The sequence below is a fragment of the Procambarus clarkii genome, chromosome 70 (assembly GCF_040958095.1).
Source record: "Procambarus clarkii isolate CNS0578487 chromosome 70, FALCON_Pclarkii_2.0, whole genome shotgun sequence".
Taxonomy (NCBI): Eukaryota; Metazoa; Arthropoda; class Malacostraca; order Decapoda; family Cambaridae; genus Procambarus; species Procambarus clarkii.
Genome location: NC_091219.1, coordinates 22,285,537 through 22,304,728, shown reverse-complemented (window position 1 = coordinate 22,304,728; position 19,192 = coordinate 22,285,537). Strand labels below are relative to the sequence as shown.

The following is a 19,192-nucleotide window of genomic DNA, read 5'->3' as shown; positions in this document are numbered from 1 at the left end:
ATATGAATTATGAATTAATAGTAATATGATTGGCTTTACAGCATTTGTATTTTATATAATGGCTAAGAATATGGCTGATTATGTATTGTGTGGTTGCTAATAAGAATGACCCTTTCCTACCCTTCCCTTGGAAAGAGAGGCACGTCCCCAAATCAGTGAGACAAATTATTATAGGAAAGTTAGATCTTTAAAAAAAAAGTTAACATCGTGATTTCCTTTGTTTTTAAAGGAAAAAATAAATTTTCCATCTCAAAGACTGTCAGCTGTCATCAAGCATTATGTAAATTTGCATATAGTTTCAAAATACTTATAAATTAAAGTCATTGGCAAGTGAGAGGCTTGTTAGCCTCAATAAGGGTGGGTTGACATCATATGCGGTAATTTTCTTTGGATATGGGCTTAGGTTAAGAGAGTAGAGGTGACGTGTCTCAATCTTTCCAGGGGAGGACGAGGCAGTGTCGTTTATTGAGCTACCATCTAACAACCTGAGCAAGATACCCGAGAAGGGAATCCTGAAGAAATCATATGGCCTCCTCACGCCAGCAGAGAAGGAGAAATGGGGTGAGGAGTCCCAGAGCGACAACAACGATGTCCTCAGTCAGAGTGATAACAATGCTGATCCCGAGTGCCAAGTCTCTGAAGTTGAACGGACTCTTAAGAGTCTCAATGGCTACCACGAGGACATCATTGATGCTCTGAAGAGAGCAGCATCCCACCGCTCTGGAGCCACTTCAATGTCTTCTGATGAGTTACACACTGCTCATCATGACACCTATCCACGCTTTTCACCTGGTGCTTCAGCTATTGGTGGGGCTGCAGAGTTCACGAGACTGAAAGCGTCGCATGAAAAATTAGCTGATTCTGGAGGAGAAGATGAGCAGGTACCCCCATGTGGCCCAATCAGGATTCGTAACCTGGAGGATTTGATACGCCAACTTGAGCATCATCCATCACGTCACATGTCGCCTTCAGGGTCTGAGGAGATTCGGATGAGCGAGACAGAAGCTGACCGACACTACCGCCTCGACTCCTCGTCCTGCACAGAGTCACAAGGGTCCGTCCAGGCACATCTTCCCCCTGTAATCCCCCTTTTCCCAGTGTGCAATTTCTATGAATCACAACTACACCAGATGAATATATTATTCTGATCAACACCAAAAATTTTCTTCGTTAATTGTAGTGGAGTAAATAAGTAATACTTCTGCCTATTTTGTATATTCATGAGTATAAAATTATCCAACATCTTAAGCACTCTTGTAACTTAATTTCAGTACACAATAGAAATTGAAGATCCTTAAAAACAAACATAATGTCTTTGTAAAAGAAAAAACTCTGGCGTAGTTGACTCCCAGTTCCATATATATATATATACAATATAATATATATATATATATATATATATATATATATATATATATATATATATATATATATATATATATATATATATATATATATATATATATATATATATATATATATATTAGTATATTTTGGTAGCAGTCTTTCTTGTAAACATATGTTGTTAAATATGACCGAAAAAGTAAGATTAATAATTCTACCACAAATTTTCTCAATATGTCTTATGTTTCTTTTTACTGTCGATGGTAATTGAAAAATCAATTCTCCAAAATTCATTTTTATTTCTAGTCTGACGTGACGCTTGAACGCGTTTCGTAATAACTTATTACATTTTCAAAGACTTTAGTTTACACACACACAACTGTAACCTGAAAACACTAAACAGAGTTTTACTTAATGCTAACATTGAACAGCTTGTCTTATATACTCGCATTTGGGTGAGGTGATATGTTGCAACAGTTTTGGATGAAGTGAACAAACTTTTGAACAACACAAGACAGAACACGGTGCAATGGGTATAAATTGGATAAATGAAAGGGAAGAATGGAAGTAACTGCAAAAGGGCCAATTGGCCCATACTTCCTCTTGATGCTTCTATATTGGTACGGAGTCTTGAAGTGGGTAGAATATAGTTGTGCATTAATTGGCTGTTGATTGCTGGTGTTGAGTTTTTGATGTGTAGTGCCTCGCAGATGTCAAGCCGCCTGCTATCGCTGTATCTATCAATGATTTCTGTGTTGTTTGTTAAGACTTCTCTGGTGATGGTCTGGTTGTGGGAAGTGATTATATGTTCCTTAATGGAGCCCTGTTGCTTATGCATTGTTAATTGCCTGGAAAGAGATGTTGTTGTCTTGCCTATATACTGAGTTCTTTGGGGCTTTCAGTCCCCAAGTGGGCATTTACAAAACAAATTCAAATACAAATATTTATTCAGGTAAAGTACATACATACAAGGTGAAATACAAAAGTTGATGGATTTATAGATAGAGCTAATACATACAATGCCTAAAGCCACTATTACGCAAAGCATTTCGGGCAGGAAAAACACTAAGACTAAAACTTAATACTAACTAAGATTAAAGTATAAATTGTGTTGAGAAAAAAAAAAAAAAAAAGGGGGGGGGGAACATGGCAGAAAAAAACAAAAATACAATTTGGTCAACAAACAGCATTGTTTAAAATCGTAGACATGGGTTGACATTTAGGGGTGAGGTAGGTTACATTGAGTTAATTAGGTGGTACTTAGTTTTTATCTTAAACTGGTTGGGAGAGGTACAGTCTTTAACATAATTGGGAAGGTCATTCCACATTCGAGGTCCCTTGATTTGTAAAGCATTTCTAGTTTGATTAAGTCGTACTCTTGGAATATCAAATAGGTTTTTGTTTCTGGTGTGGTGCTCATGGGATCTGTTACAACCTTCTAGGAAGCTTTTAAGCCCAGATGGGCACATGTATAAGCAAGTAGATGGGGTCGCCATGGGTTCTCCCCTAGGTGTCCTGTTTGCGAACTTCTACATGGGGTACCATCGAACATGTCTTAGTTGACATGAACTTGAAACCTGTCATATACTGCAGGTATGTTGACGACAATTTTAAACAGGTACCTGATGTCAGACGTCTGCAGGAGCTGAAGGAGGCATTCGAACGGAATTCTGTATTGAGTTTCACTTACGAGATGGAGAAGGATGGGAAACTGCCCTTTCTAGATGTAACAGTCATGGAAAGAAGCAGAGGTTTCCACACTGCAGTCTACACTAAGGAAACAAACATAGGAATGTGCCTCAATGCCAGCAGTGACTGCCCAGACAGGTACAAGAGGAGTGTTGTCAACGCTTACGTCGACCGTGCTTTCAGCCACAGCTCAGGATGGAAGCAAGTCGATGAAGAACTCTGTAGGGTTATCTTGAGATGATTTCGGGGCTTTTAGTGTCCCCGCGGCCCGGTCCTCGACCAGGCCTCCACCCCCAGGAAGCAGCCGTGACAGCTGACTAACACCCAGGTACCTATTTTACTGCTAGGTAACAGGGGCATAGGGTGAAAGGAAACTCGGCCCATTGTTTCTCGCCGGCACCTGGGATCGAACCAAGGACCACAAGTCCAGCGTGCTGTCCGCTCGGCCGACCGGCTCCCTTAGTAGGGTAGGGCAGGTCCTAGTCAACAACACCTTCTCCAATGGATTCGTTGAAGACATCATAAAAAATGAAAGTGCAACATCATGCAACCTCTGAAGAGTCAACTAACACAACACCTGTACCCCATATTAGACTACAGTATTTTTACAGGAACGTCTTTTCCACAGCTCATAAAACAGAGGAAAGGGACCTGAAAGATATTGTTGATAGGAACGTTATCCCTACAGACAAAAATCAGAAGATAAAATTGACGATTTACTATAAAACCAAAAAAATGGCCAACCTACTCATGAAAAACTCTCTAGACACAAAGCAGAACGCCTTAAAAGAGACCAACATCGTCTATGCCTTCAAATGTCCACTTGGGGACTGTAAGCCCCAAAGAACTCAGTATATAGGCAAGACAACAACATCTCTTTCCAGGCGATTAACAATGCATAAGCAACAGGGCTCCATTAAGGAACATATAATCTCTTCCCTCAACCAGACCATCACCAGAGAAGTCTTAACAAACAACACAGAAATCATCGATAGATACAGCGATAGCAGGCAGCTTGACATCTGCGAGGCACTACACATCAAGAAGTCAACACCAGCAATCAACAGCCAATTAATGCACAACTATATTCTACCCACTTCAAGACTCCGTACCAATATAGAAGCATCAAGAGGAAGTATGGGTCAATAGGCCCTTTGCAGTTACTTCCATTCTTCCCTCTCATTTATCCAATTTATACCCATTGCACTATGTTCTGTCTTGTGTTGGTCAAAAGTTTGTTCACCTCATCCAAAACTGTTGCAACATATCACCTCACCCAAATGCGAGTATATAAGACAAGCTGTTAAATGTTAGCATTAAGTAAAACTCTGTTTAGTGTTTTCAGGTTACAGTTGTGTGTGTAAACTAAAGTCTTTGAAAATGCAATAAGTTACAGTGATGCAAGCGTCGTGCCAGACTAGAAATAAAAATGAATTTTGGAGAATTGATATTTCAATTACCATCGACAGTAAAAGGAAACAACAAATATTGAGAATTTGTATTAAAATTATTAATCTTACTTTTTCGGTCATATTTAACATACATATATATATTATTATTATATATATATATATATATATATATATATATATATATATATATATATATATATATATATATATATATATATATATATATATATATATATATATATATATATATATATATATATAATATTTTTTTTTTTTTTTTTTTTTTCCTCCATGTATATGTGAAGAATATCTCAAGTGTTAGGTAGTTATAATATTATGTGTCAGTTTCCACTCCATGCCACTGTGGCTACTTTGATGTTGATTTAATTAACTGAATTTAATTTCCTATTATACATGATTGGTGCATGAAATTTACAGACCTTTGTCCCATTTTGTTAAACTTAGTTACTGTGAAACACTTTGCCTTGGTCATACAGATGCCAAACTCACCTTTTCTTGAAATATAATAATTGCTTAATTTTATTGAGTCTGGGTAAAAAAAAAAGTTGAACAAATTTCTGCAATAGATATAAAAGGTCAAATTGAATGCTGTATGATCAAGATATGAGTGCAATGCATGAATATTAAAGGTAGGCCTATGCTTGTGCTTCTAAAAAAAATTCTTCAAAACTCGCTCTCAATTGATATATTATGAAGAAAGTTAATCCGAGATTAATGGAGGCATAAGCATAGATTCTTGACAGTGTAACAAAGGCACAGGCACCATTAAGGAATGCTTTCTCTGATCTGAATGTTACCACTCAACCTTTTTATAAAACCATCACTTGTACAAATTACCAGTAGACACTGGTCCCACCTTACAGCTGGTCCCAATCACACATAAATGAGAAGTAAATTACTTTAATACAATACAGCATGCATGTTGATAGCAAGATGAGAAGCAGAGTAGAGATTGCTAATGCAGAGGCATTTCAGTGGCAATTTAAATACAAAAAATGGCAGTTTATCTCTCATTTGTCAAATTGCAATGATATGGAAATCATATTACTTCATTTTTAATAAACCTAGTCATATAATATAGTTAAACCTTGTTCAGTAGTAAAAATAAAACATGAGAATAAATGTAATAGTTTATCTATTTTTTTATTTAGTTATACAATGGAATAAATCAATGGAGACTAATTAGTGGGATCAGATGGTACTTTTTCACACGAATCTATTCCATATTCATGTTCCTCACTCGCCCTTCTCATATTTATGTTCCCAAACCTACCCTCTTTTTGCAATCCTCATTTCACCCTCTCACAATCCCCATTTTACCCTCTCAGAATCCTCATTTCACCCCTCTTATAATTCCTAGTTCATCTCATAATCCTCAGGTCACCAGCTCATATTGACAATCTGTGCCCCAGCTTCTCACAATTCCAATCTCATACATGCCCTCTTATTGTCACAGTCTTATGGTCATAATGCCAACCTCTTACTCACAATCCCTATTCCATCCTTTTACAATTTCTAACCCATTTTCATTATCACAATCTCGAGTCCCCCTCTTAAAAATCCCTTAACCCACTATTTGACTCATTATTCCTAACTTACATGTCCACATTCTCCATCCCTAATTTAATATTTCATACACTCCTTCCCCATCCCACTCTTTTGCATTCTCAATTCCTAACCCAGCCTTTCACTCTCTTACTCTCTATCATTCCTACTTAATACCACACCATTTCATTCTTTAACTCATCCTCTCACACCCTAAATCTCCAATCACTCTTACACACTTATAATACTTAATTTTCCCTCTTATACACACTATTCGTATCTCACCACATCTCGCGCACAATCCCTGACCAACATTTTCACTCTTGCAACCCCTAACTCATGGTTTCACTCTTGCAACCCTTAACTCATGGTTTCACTCTTGCAACCCCTAACTCATGGTTTCACTCTTGCAACCCCTAACTCATGGTTTCACTCTTGCAACCCCTAACTCATGGTTTCACTCTTGCAACCCCTAACTCATGGTTTCACTCTTGCATCCCCTAACTCATGGTTTCACTCTTGCAACCCCTAACTCATGGTTTCACTCTTGCAACCCCTAACTCATGGTTTCACTCTTGCAACCCCTAACCCACAATCTTAAATTCAAAATCTCTTTCATACCCTCTCATATTAAGTCTCCAGACCACCCTATTGCACTAAACCTTCAAGCTACCCTCTCACACACACTGCTTCTAATCCACCTCCTCACACTCAGCCTCCAATGCATCCTCTCACACTCGGCCTCCAATCCACTCTCTCATATAGCCTCCAATCTTTCCTCTCTCATTTTCCTCCAATCCACTATATCTCTCTTACAAACATTTTGAAATGCCTGACATAAGACATACAGTATTCACCAGTATAAGTAATACTGTTCTTTTTTAACTCATTTATAATATTGATTATTAGGTCAAAGTAATGTTGCAACTTCTTTGTTTCTCTATTTCTCTTGCAGAGCAATTGTTCTTTTCTGGGGAAAGCCTTTTGTGGCTTCCTGAAGCTACAGTGCTGATCCAGTGCCAAACTATGTGCCATCAGTTGTGGAGATCCCATGAGCTAGAACCTGGGACCCCCTTCTAAAGAGGCACAGAGAGCAATGGTACTATGATAATATTGTCAGTGAATTTGAATCATGTGTGTCATCACTGGGATGGTACCCACAAAGGCAGTGATACAAAACAGACCATTTCTAGTTATAAAGAAATATCGATGCCTCAAACATACCAAAAGAACTCCCCCAACAATGTAAACAAATAATCAAAAAGTTATGAAACCAACTCAAGCTTGTTGGCCCCACCTTCCCCCTCCCCCTTTATTTGTGAGGAGAAGGGAGGCTATCCAGGTCAGCCGACTGCTTGGTCTTTGGACTGAATTCTTTTCTTCTGCTTATTTTACAGTGTCCCCCTTTGGTCCACATTGTTTTTTGAGGCTTTGTTTTTTGCTCTCTCTCACCTCCAGTTGTCATGTAGATGATCTTAATGCTATCCTTTGGCGAAAGGGTCATTTGGTCGTTGTTGCTTGGTTGGTTCTACCAGGGTGCTCTATGCTACTATCTTCATTCCACTGCTTCTGCTTCGGTGGGTTAATCCAGTTCCCTGGTCCCCTGTTCCTGGACTTGTCTTTCTAATGTCAGCCACAGTCTTACTACATCTAGCCAGCCTGCAGTCTACCCTCGTGCCCATGACGTTTGTAAGTTTGCCGCTCTTTTGGCTGTGTTGCCAATATATCTTGGGCTGATATTCAGGCACAGGGTTTTTGGGTCATATATCATGGCTGGTGGTTTCCTCTTCATTGTGATACCAGTAATGCTTCCTCCTCCCTGGTTAGTCCCCTTGTTTTCCTTCTCTGTGGGTAGGTAGCTTCAGGGAACCACAAGGACTACCTGCAGAAAACCAGCATTGAATGTAATGATACACCATTGTCTGGATGAGCCTCAGTAGCACTCTGACAACCTCCGTTTCCCAGGAGGTCAGGGGTGGTCTTTACCATCATCATAGAACTGAGGGAAGAGCAGCTGGCTGACCAAATCTGCCTCCGACATCCTTCCAAACAAGGGGAAGAGGTGGGGCAAACGAGGTGCATTAGTTTCATAATTTTTGACCGTTTGTTTACATTGTTAGGGGAGTTTTCTGGGGAGAGCCCCTTTGGCTCCCCCGGAGCTATTCAGGCTGATATGTTAGACTTTGACTTTGGCATCAGTCAGTGTGAATGGAGTTTTAGGCCTACTGGGGACCAAGAGCCAGAACCTAGCCCCCTCAGAGAGGCATGAGGAGCAGTGGCCTATAGAAATGCACATGGGATTAGGGGCATTCTTTGTCTGCCATTGACTGGGCCAGGCACCCAGAAAGGTAAGCGCCTCAAAACAAACCCCATTTCTGGTTAAAACCACTAAATAAGACTAACGAGTGAACAGAACTCCCCAATTGAAAACGAGCAAATGAGCATTAAGTCACACATGCCTCGCCGCATGTCTGCGCAGCTCCCCCCTCCCTCAGGAAGGGGAACCCCAGACCAACAGCTCTTGGCAATCAACCCTCTAGTTCTCAGCTGATGTGATTGTGGCTCCAGCTCCAGCTTCTCTTTGTGTTGTGTTGGGCCTTGCGTCCAGTACTGCTCTTACGGTGGCATTCAAGTTTGGAGTAATATTCACAGGTATTCGGGCTGCATATGCTTATGGTTCCCTTCCCTGAGTGTCCTGTAAGTAACATCCTTGGGGCTTGGGGTTATCTTCCACAAGTCACCTTGGGGTTGACCTCTGTTGGTCTTTAGCTGCTCAGTGATTGACCATCCCCGAGTGTGTTAGGGGTAGGAGGATCCTCCCAAGGAAGGAACCATTCAACCAACTTTACCCTGGGGTAAGTGGTAGTTTTTGCACTGGTAGGGGTGTGGGGTACTGTGCAGCTAGTATTCACCTACTGCAGCGGCTGACTTTGTTCCTCCTGGGTACGTTGTCCTCTTGTGGGGTTTTTCTTTTTGTTTTTATTTTTGCCTGGTGGGGGAGGGTTCTGCCTTTGTGTCCCTTGCCCCTGTTATATTAAGGTCTTGACCTCCGGTGTTCAGTGGTACACCCTGCTTGGCCCCTGTGAGTGGACACGTCCCGGGGGTTCAGTCTTAGCAGTTTGTTTGGTAGCTTTGGGCACCGGTTAGCTATACCCTGCCTGGTCTTACCCTTAGTGATACCAGTCTAAGGGCCCTGGGAATCCCCGCAGGGGCTCATGGGTTCCGATGGATGCAACCCTGTGTCCCCTCTCGCCTTGTGCTAGTTTGAGGGTTGCTGTCCCCATGTCTCAGGGCAACACTCATTGTTTTTGCCTCCATCATGCTGCCTGTTGGGCTGGTGACACCTTCGACCCAGAGTCCTGCAAGCATTGTTGCTTGTTTGTGACTCAATTCACCCGATCCACTGATGATATTATTCGGGTGCAGGTGGCTCAGGCGTTGCATGCTAGGTATAGGTTGCGACAACGTGCTAGGTTGGTTGCTTTCCCTTATGCCCCTAGGCTGCCCTACTTTTCTTATAGGGACCCGGACTTGGGGTTGTTGGTCGTTTCGGCCTTGGTTCCATCCCCCTTGCTTCTGGCTCTGAGGCATCTAAGGGCTTCGGGGTCGGGGCGGGGTTTCGAGGTTCTGAGACTCAAGCTGTTTTGGGGGTTGTCCCTTCCAGGTAACCGAGGCATTCAAGTCTTTTCCTCCAGTCGTAGCGCCGGGGTCTGACTAGTGGGTTTCTTCCTGCTTTTCTGGCTGCCCCGGCTTTTTCTTGTGAGGCCGGGGGCTTTGGAGGATGACTCACCCCCGGGGCCTAAGGTGGAGGTTTCCAGGGTTTGGGAGGAGCTGACTTGGGGGCCCTTGGGGCCCCGTTGGACCCCACCTGGGTTTTCCAACCCTCTAAGCGGAACTTTCTGTTACAAGAAGTGGAGTTTTCCTTTCCCTTCTCTGCGTACGAGTTAGTTTTCATGTCGGCCCCTCTCTGGGTTCGGTTCTGTGTCCCTTTGTGTTCGTCCTTCCTATGGGTAGTTTTACCCACTTTCTCAACATTCTTTTCTGGGACATGTATTCTTCTACATCATGTCACAATCATGTAAGAATTGTCTCCGGATCCTGCATACCCTTTGATCACGTATACCAATGGGCCTATATGTGCCTCTGTGATTTTGTGCTCGATTGTCGAGGGTCTTGAAGGTTCGAGAAGCACTTTGATCATTAAAATATTTTTGGAACATATGTCGATTTCTGGTGAGGATTACCTTCTGTCCTTTCTAGGCCTTGTTGGTCCTCTTCCATCATCCTTGTCATTTTTCAGTGCTATATCTAATTACTTTATACTCACATCCTCTCTCTGTAATCTGTCTCGGCAAGAACAATAATAGTTAAATAAACATTATCGGCTACCCTTTCCAAAAGAAGGGTGGAGCTAGCTTGGACCTCATGCGTCCTGAGCATGGCCCGAGGGAGATCGTTTTGTTTATGGTAAACATGTGGTGGTGTTCCACGACCTTTCTCATGGGTAATACACCACACTAGATACTTTTATCTCTCTTCAGTCATAGCCCCCTGGATATTGGGGAAGTTCTGGGTTTTCTATATTGGGAAAATTACTAGTTCTTTTCTCAGAATATGGGTGTAGGGTGGCTCGGAGTGACGCTGCCTCCGACTCTAATCTACGCCTAATCTTTTCGTACTGCATACGCACCTTAGGACATAATCCACTGGCAATGCTCCCAGAATATTACACAGCTTAGCTGTGTCATGCCACTATAGTGCCTATGCTCTACAGTAGGGATTATATGGTCTGGCGACACTGTCAGCCAGGCACTAGTTTTCGATTTTTGGATGAGTGTTGGGTATTGTTTGTGGTATGTTGATTGACCAATTTATGTGCATCTTCATGTATCCTTGATTTGTCCATATATATTGTTATTGGTTACACTGTGGGGCATAGCCCCGAATTTCGGTAATTTTTTATTTACTCTTTCAGCGACTGAATCTTTTCTTGACTCTGGACACTCATTCATTGACCGTTATTCAGTGCTTGGCTGCACCCTTGTATATTCATTGGAATCTCTCTCTCTATATATAGTTGATCTTGTACATTAATTACTAATTGCTGCATAGGTCATATTAGTTCATCATATTGATTATACTCTTTTGTCCCTAGCTATCGGTATTTGGACCATATTTATGGTCTTTTCATTGCATATTCACGTATTTCCTACCTCTGTGCTATGCATTCTTGTGTATATTAGTATGTGCGTGTTGGCTATACTCCTGATAGTGCTAGGCTGGACTCTGTACATGTTCAGTTTCCTGATTTTGAACTGACTAGTGTTCAGTTCTAAAACTAAGTTCTTTCATCTTGTTGTATCACACTATGAGCTGCTGTGTTGCAATGTCTGTAAGAAGTGGATGCCGATTTCCAGTCAGCCACTCCTACCCACTACAGTTCATTTTCTTTAGGACGGGAGGAGCTGGGTATCATGGCCCTGGCTATGGTCTTTTCTTTGTGTTGATTTTCCATATGGAAATTTTTAGTTTAGTGCAGTACACATCTTAAGTAGTTCTCCTCATACATTAATCAGTGATGTGTGCATCGTTCTGCCCTGCTGGAGCTTGTTGCGCCGATCCTGCCGGGATGCAGTGTCACTGTTTTTGCTTCATGTCTCACGTGTCAGCTTGAGGTGCTCGCTTCCTCGTTGGCCTCTGCCTGGGCATCTTTGGTTTTAGATATGTTATAAAATTCTTAGATTTTCGTTGCCATTTTTTCCTTGCTGTTTGTGGAGTCTGTGGTTGGGTGGTTTCTGCAAGCAGCTTCTTTTTATTGTTATCCATTATCGGACGTGTTGGTCCTTCAGGGGTCCTGGGGGGGGTTCCTCCCAGACGAGGCAAGTCTGCTCGCCCTGGTTGGTTCTTTCCCGACTTGCTGGGTTCGGGTTCCTGGTGCCCTGGTGGTCATATCATCTGGTTCCCTGATGGCCTTGGTTTCAGGCGCTGCTTGCTCGGTGTCCATACCCTGGGGTTTTTCCCACGGCTCTGCCTTTTTCCGATGCTAGTTCCGGTCCGTAATGGGGCTGGTGTGGTTTTCTCCTCGAGTTTTCGTTTCTGGTACTTTTAACTCTAGTCTATCACCATCTGTTTATTGATCAGGTGGCTTCATTGATGGTGTCCCACCTGCGTGCTTTGTTTTGGCGGTGGTATGGGTTTCCTGGTGGTCCTTCCTTTTTCTTTTTGTCTCTTCATAGGTATACTGCGCTATTTGTTGAAGTGGCCTTGTCCTTCTCTCGTTGAGGTTCAGGACTGTCATCTTGCCGCATACTGTCGCCTTGTCTCGTGCAGCGGATTGCTTTCAGTTTTGGTGTTCCTTCTGCACTGTTTTGCGGGCTTTCATGGGCATTGTTTCACCTCTGGCCTGCTCTTGCACGGCTTGAGCTGTCATGGTCTTGGAGAGGGTGCTCTTTTCTCTCTTCCCCTTGGTTTGTTGTAGCCCCTTCGGTTCATGTTTGTTTCTCAGTGGTTTCTACTCCTTTGGGTTCTGGTGATCGGTTAGTTCATTTGCAGCCGACTCTTCTTTTCTGGTGAGGTTGGGACAGCTGTTTTCTGGAGGGGTCCCTGGGGTTGTTGATGCTTCGTTCGTTGGCTGGGGTGCATCTTTTTGTGTCTGGTTGTGACTCTCAGCCATAGCCTTTGCGCCGTGGCCTGTGTGGCCTGGACGCATTTGGATTGATCCGGTTTCCATCGTCCCTGTTCCAGAGTTTGGGTCTCCCATGTCGTCTGTGGGGCCCTTTGGTATTGCCAGTTTTTTTTCAGGTTTGGGTGCGTGGTTGAGGTTTGTCCCTCTTTTGTCCTTGGCTTTGAGTAGTTAGCTCCGGGGAGCTGAAGGGGCTCCCCGGAGAAACCAGCGTTGAATGTAATGAAACGCCATTTTCTGGGTGGGACCCGGAGGCTTCCCGCAACCCTCCCTTCCCCTGGTCAGTGTTCTATGCGAGTTTCGACATGCAGCCTCGAACTGGAGGATGGATCGCTGGTGTGGTGGTTCTGGGGCTTCCCCTTCCCCCTCCTGTGGATGGGGGAGCAGCGCAGACATACGGCACGGCATGTGTGACGTCATTCTCTTTTACTCGGTTTCAACTGGGGAGTTCTGTCCACTTGTTGGTCTTCTTTAGTTGTTTTAACCGGAAACGGGGTTTGTTTTGAGGCACTTACCTTTCTGGGTGCCTGGCCTGGTCGATGGCAGACATAGAATGCTCCTAATCACATGTGCATCTCTATAGGCCTTTGCTCCTTGTGCCTCTCTGAGGGGGGGCCAGGTTCTGGCTCATGGTCTCCGAAGCCTAGAACTCCATTCACACTGATGCCAAAGTCTAATGATATACATATCAGCCTGGATAGCTCCGAGAAGCCTCTGGGTCTCACCCAGAAAATGGCGTTTCATTACATTCATAGCTGGTTTTTCTGTGGGGAGCCCCTACCACTCCCTGGAGCTTATCGGGCTAATGTATGTTATAGTAGACCAGGACATTAGCTAAGGAGTTCTGACCTACCAGGGACCAGCGCCAGAACCTGGCCCCTTCAGAGAGGTTTCAGGAAGCAATGACCCTGGAAAACCCCCTTGTGGTTGGGGTTTTCCTTATCTGCCATCGATCAAGGTTAGGCACCCAGAAAGGTAGGCATAACAAAACAAACCCCCACATGTTAAGAAACTAAAACAGAAAACTGAACAGAGGTAGAAATTCCCTACAATCCCAGAGAAACAAGCAAGCAAGCGATGAGTCACAATAACGTGGCTGAAGTATGTTGACCAGACCACACACTAGAAATTGAAGGGACGACGACGTTTCGGTCCGTCCTGGACCATTCTCAAGTCACAATTGACTTGAGAATGGTCCAGGACGGACCGAAACGTTGTCGTCCCTTCAATTTCTAGTGTGTGGTCTGGTCAACAAGCATGCAAGCAAATATCACACTTTACTGCCGCGCCAATCATCTGTGCAACTCTCCCCGCCCCGAGAGGGGGAGGGGGGAGCCCACGACCTCACCATGCCGGCTGCCTAGCATCAGTTCGTAAGCAAATGTCAACTGGGATAGGTGCTTCTCTGACCTCAGTTTCCTAGGCGGTGTTTGCCTTTCGTGGAGTTCACTGCTGTGTTTTGTGTTGTGCGGTGGCCAGGTGTTCCTCATCAGTACCAGGGCTGCATGCACTTAGGGGCTTCCTTCCCTAAGCGCCCTGTGGGTACTGCACCTGCGTGACAGGGTTATCTTGCCTGGGGCATTCAGGAACCATTCCCGTAGAGGTTCTTGCTGCTCGGCATTTGCCTCGCCCTTAATGCCAGCTGAGGCTTGGGGGTCCTTGTTTGGCCCTGGGTAGGGACTGGTATTGTGCTGGTTAGGGCGTCAAGGTGTTGTGCGACCTGCCACCTAAGCAGCGACCGGTTCCTGTTGCCTCTGGGGACGGTGTACTTTTGTGGGGTTTTTCTTTTATTATTTTCATTTGCCTGGTGGGGGTCTGCCTAGTGTGGCTATAGTTCTACTGGTAGTGTATGGTGGCCTTCTGCTAGGCCCCCGTGATTGTACATGTCGCAGGGACTTTCAGTGTTGTCCTCTACCCCCTTGTTAGTTTTGGGTTTTAACCGGTTAGCAACACCTTGCCTGGGCTTCCTATAGTTGTTACCCTACGGGCCCTGGAAAACCCTGTCGGGGCTTGGTGGACCATTGAATGTATCTTCCGGGTTCCAACCCGTCTTGTGCGGGGTTCGAAGGTTGCTCTTGTCTCCGGGTGACAGTCGCCACTTTTACCTCCGCCATGTTGCCTGTTGGGTCCCTGACACCTTGACCCGAAGTCTTACGAGAGATATTGTCTGCTTGTTCTCCAGTACTCTCTTGATGTTATTACTGTTCAGAGAACAGCGGCATCCGTGTTGCAAGCTAGGTTAGGTTGCTGCAACACGCTAAGTTGGTTTCCCACTCGAATGCCCCGGGGCCACCCCATTTTGGTTAGGTGCTGTTCGCCCCTTTCCCTCCCTGTTCCTGGCTCCGGACCGTCTGCGGGTTTCGGGGTCAGGGCGGGGTTTATTTGTGGCAGAGACTCGGGCGCTTTCGGGGCTGCCATGTTCGGTTTGGGGACGGAGGTTTTCGAGCCTGTTCCTCCTGCCAAGGCTTCTGGGTCTTACCAGCGGTCCTTTCTTGTTGCCTTTCCCATGGACTCTAACTTTTCTTTATGGGTGGAGGGCTTGGAGGACGGCTCTGCCCCGGGGCCTCTGTTGCCGGTTCCCTGGGCTGTAGAGGATACCTGCTAGCAGTTCTGGGGCTGTTTGCCCCTGCCTGGGGTTTCTGCTTCTGGGCGGAGTTTTTCGCCCATCTAGTCTGCTTGCTTCCCACTTTTGCTGGCATGTTTTTGTAACTTTTGTGTTGGTCACAGCCCCCTGTTCTGGTGGCCATTTTCTTTCTGCCACTTTCCCAGTGTGGCCAGCAGGGCGTCGTGGCGGTTTGTTTACACGTGCCTGGGTGTGCGAGTGAGTGTCTTGGGTGAGTTTTTTCACCTCTTTCAGGGGTTTTATTCTCCTGTTGTCATTTCTTTGCTTTTCTAGTGTTTTCTGCCCATCTTCTGTTCCTCTGGGAATGCTTAGGTGTTGTATTTTACACCGGGTTTTCCATTCCCTGTCTGTTTATGCTTGCTCCCACACCTTGCCCCTCAATTTTCGGTCTGTTTTGGCTGTTTCCCTGGGGGTTCTGTCTGGGGCTGTGCCTTGCCTTTCTGTGGTGTATTTCCGTCAGCAAATGTTGTGGTTTGGGCTCCCCCGGGTTTGATTCCGGGTTCCTTTGGGTTCTTTGGTTTCGTTCCGGAGGTTTCTTCCTCTTGGGCTCCTTTGTGGGTTCAAGGGGTTTGTTTCCTCGTGTGTGACCCGGTTCTGCCTTATGGGATTCTGGGGTCTTCCTGGCTTGCAGGCTGATCTTTTTGGGTCTTCGCACATGTTGTGGTCGTGCCAGGGCTTTGGGTTTTGTTGTCGAGGTGGGCCTTTTGATGCAGTTTTGTTGCTTTCTTTGTGCCTTCTTTGTCTGGCCAGCGTGGTGCTCTCTGCCCACTGGTCGGTGACTAGTATTTCTCTTTTCTTGTGTGTGTGTGTATGTACACATGTACATGGGTACACTTATGTGTGTGTGTGTGCACGTGTGCATATGCATGTGCATATGCCCGTGTGTAATTACCTAAGTGTAATTACCCAAGTGTAGTTACAGGATGAGAGCTACGCTTGTGTTGTCCCGTCTACCCAGCACTCTTTGTCATATAATGCTTTGAAAATACTGACGGTTTTGGCCTCCACCACCTTCTCACCTAACTTGTTCCAATCGTCTACCACTCTGTTTACAAAAGTGAATTTTCTTATATTTCTCCGGCATCTTTGTTTTGTTAGTTTAAGTCTATGACCTCTTGTTCTTGAAGTTTCGGGTCTCAGGAATTCTTCCCTATCAATTTTATTGATTCCTGTTACTATTTTGAACGTAGTGATCATATCGCCTCTTTTTCTTCTTCTAGTTTTTGCATATTTAATGCCTCTAACCTCTCCTCATAGCTCTTGTCTTTCAGTTCTGGGAGCCACTTAGTGACATGTCGTTGCACCTTTTCCAGTTTGTTGATGTGCTTCTTAAGATATGGGCACCATACAACCGCTGCATATTCCAGCTTTGGTCTAACAAAAGTCGTGAACATTTTCTTTAGTATTTCTCCATCCATGTATTTAAAAGCAATTCTGAGGTTAGAAAGTGTAGCATAGGCTCCTCGCACAATGTTCTTAATGTGGTCGTCAGGTGACAGTTTTCTATCTAGAACCACCCCTAGATCCCTTTCTTTGTCAGAATTCTTTAAAGATTCCTCACATAATTTATAGGTTGTGTGGGAGTCTATGTTCTCCAATTCCACATTCCATAACATGGCATTTATTCACATTAAATTCCATTTGCCAAGTGTTGCTCCATATACTTATTTTGTCCAGGTCTTCTTGAAGGGCATGACAATCAGCTAGGTTTCTTATCTTCCCTATTATCTTAGCATCATCAGCAAACATGTTAATGTAATTCTGTATTCCCACTGGTAGTAGATCGTTTATGTAGACAATGAACATTACCGGTGCAAGAACTGAACCCTGTGGTACTCCACTCGTGACATTCCTCCAATCTGATACCTTGCCTCTGATTACGGCCCTCATTTTTCTATCAGTTGGGAAATTTTTCATCCATGTTATTAGCTTACCTGTCATCCCTACAATATGTTCGTTTCCAGAACACCCTCTTATGGGGAACTCTGTCCAAAGCCTTTTTTAGGTCCAGATAGATGCAGTCAACCCAACCATCTCATTCCTGTAAAATCTCTGTAGCTCGATCATAAAAACTGAGTAAGTTCGTTACACAGGATCTTCTAGATAAAAAACCATACCGTCTGTCTGATATTATATCGTTTTCCTCCAGGTGTTCTACCCATTTGGTTTTAATTATTTTTTCCAATATTTTGACTATTACACTTGTCAATGATACAGGTCTATAATTAAGGGGGGTCTTCCCTGCTTCCACTTTTGTAGATTGGAACTATGTTAGCCTTTTTCCACACATCAGCTACAACTCCTGTACACAGGGATGCCTGAAAAATCAGTTGAAGTGGAATGCTGAGCTCAGGTGCACTTTCTCTCAAAACCCATGGTGAAACTCCATCTGGACCAACTGCTTTGTTCTTACTTAGCTCCTTGAGCATTTTTTCCCACTTCGTCTCTAGACACCTCTATGTGCTCTGTTGTTCTCTGGAATTCTTATTGTGTCTGGTTCTCTAAAGATTTCATTTTGTACAAACACACTTTGGAACTTTTCATTTAGTGTTTCACACATTTCCTTTTCATTTTCTGTGAATCTATTTCCCATTTTCAACCTCTGAATATTATCCTCTACCTGCAATTTGTTGTTTATGAATTTATAGAATAGACCTGGTTCTGTTTTACATTTGTCTGCAATCCCTTTTTCAAAATTTCTTTCTGCCTCTCTCCTCACTGCCGTGTAGTTGTTTCTCGCATCTTTGTATCGCTGGTATGTTTGGGGGTTTGGCCACTTCCTATATTGATTCCATTTTTGTGTCTTTTGATCTCTGACCCCCATGCAAATTCTATTGAACCAATTCTGTTTCCTAGTTCTGCATCTCTGTTTTGGTATAAATTTTTTTGTGCCTTTATCATATATTTCACAAAACTTGACATACATCTCATTCACTTCCTTGCCTAGCAACAAGTCTGTCCAATTATACTCACTAAAAAAATTTCTAAGGTCGCCATAATGTCCTCTCCTGAAGTCAGGTTTTTCAACTGCTTCAACCTCCTTATTTTCTTCCAGATTATAATGCATTGCATACTTTATTCCCAAAAAGACATGATCATTTTTACCCAAGGGAGGAAAGTACTGAATCTCAAATATCTCTTTCTCCTTCCTGGTAAATATCAAATCTAGCATGGAGGGAACGTCCCCTTCCCTCATCCTCATAGCTTGTTTAACATGTTGATACAAGAATGTTTCCAGGATGAGGTCTACAAATCTACAGGTCCAAAAATCTTCTGTTTTAGCTTCATATGCTTCCCAGTCTATGGATTTCAAAATGAAGTCACCGACTATCACTTCTCTTTTATTATCTAGCTCCTTTGACTATGTGCTGCTTGGTGGTAGACTATATGCATTTATGATCATTAGTTTATCATCCTCATGGCATAGTGCTATTATGTCAACTTCTTGTGGATTGGCAGTCATTATTTTGTTCACCTTTAGGTGTTCTTTCACCAGCACAGCAACGCCACCGCCTTTCCTAATTTTTCTGTCCCGTCTCCAAATTAAGCAGCCCCTTGGGAATATGACCTCATTTAAAATAACATCTTCAAGTTTTGTCTCTGTGAGTGCAACAATGTCTAGTGTCTACAGCTGTATTACATCACTTAACTCCAGTATCTTTGATCTCACTCCATCTATGTTGGTGTATGTAATCTTCAGGAACTTGTTCCCCCCTCTCCTTATTCTTCACTCCCCCTCTCTATTAATTTTGTTGGTTTGCCTTTACGTACCACTTTACTGGTTTGCCTACCCCTATCACTTTGTAGAAAAAAAAGAATTTATTTCTTCATTCCTGCTCTCATTTAAACGTTTTGCCTTGGCGAGATTCAGTTTCA

General features: G+C 43.6%; 1 protein-coding gene across 19 annotated transcripts in view; it reads left to right on the top strand.

Moving 5' to 3' along the window:
* Window positions 1-19,192, top strand: part of LOC123775303 (disintegrin and metalloproteinase domain-containing protein mind-meld) — an 890,968-nt gene that overhangs the window by 811,424 nt on the left and 60,352 nt on the right. For 13 of the 19 annotated variants that reach the window (XM_069311667.1, XM_069311654.1, XM_069311648.1 and 10 more), the window contains one exon: window positions 442-1,054. In XM_069311667.1, coding sequence (XP_069167768.1) covers window positions 442-1,054 — 613 coding nt within the window. The remainder of the gene's footprint in view (window positions 1-441; window positions 1,055-19,192) is intronic. The other 6 variants (XM_069311664.1, XM_069311661.1, XM_069311659.1 and 3 more) reach the window with 2 other exon arrangements.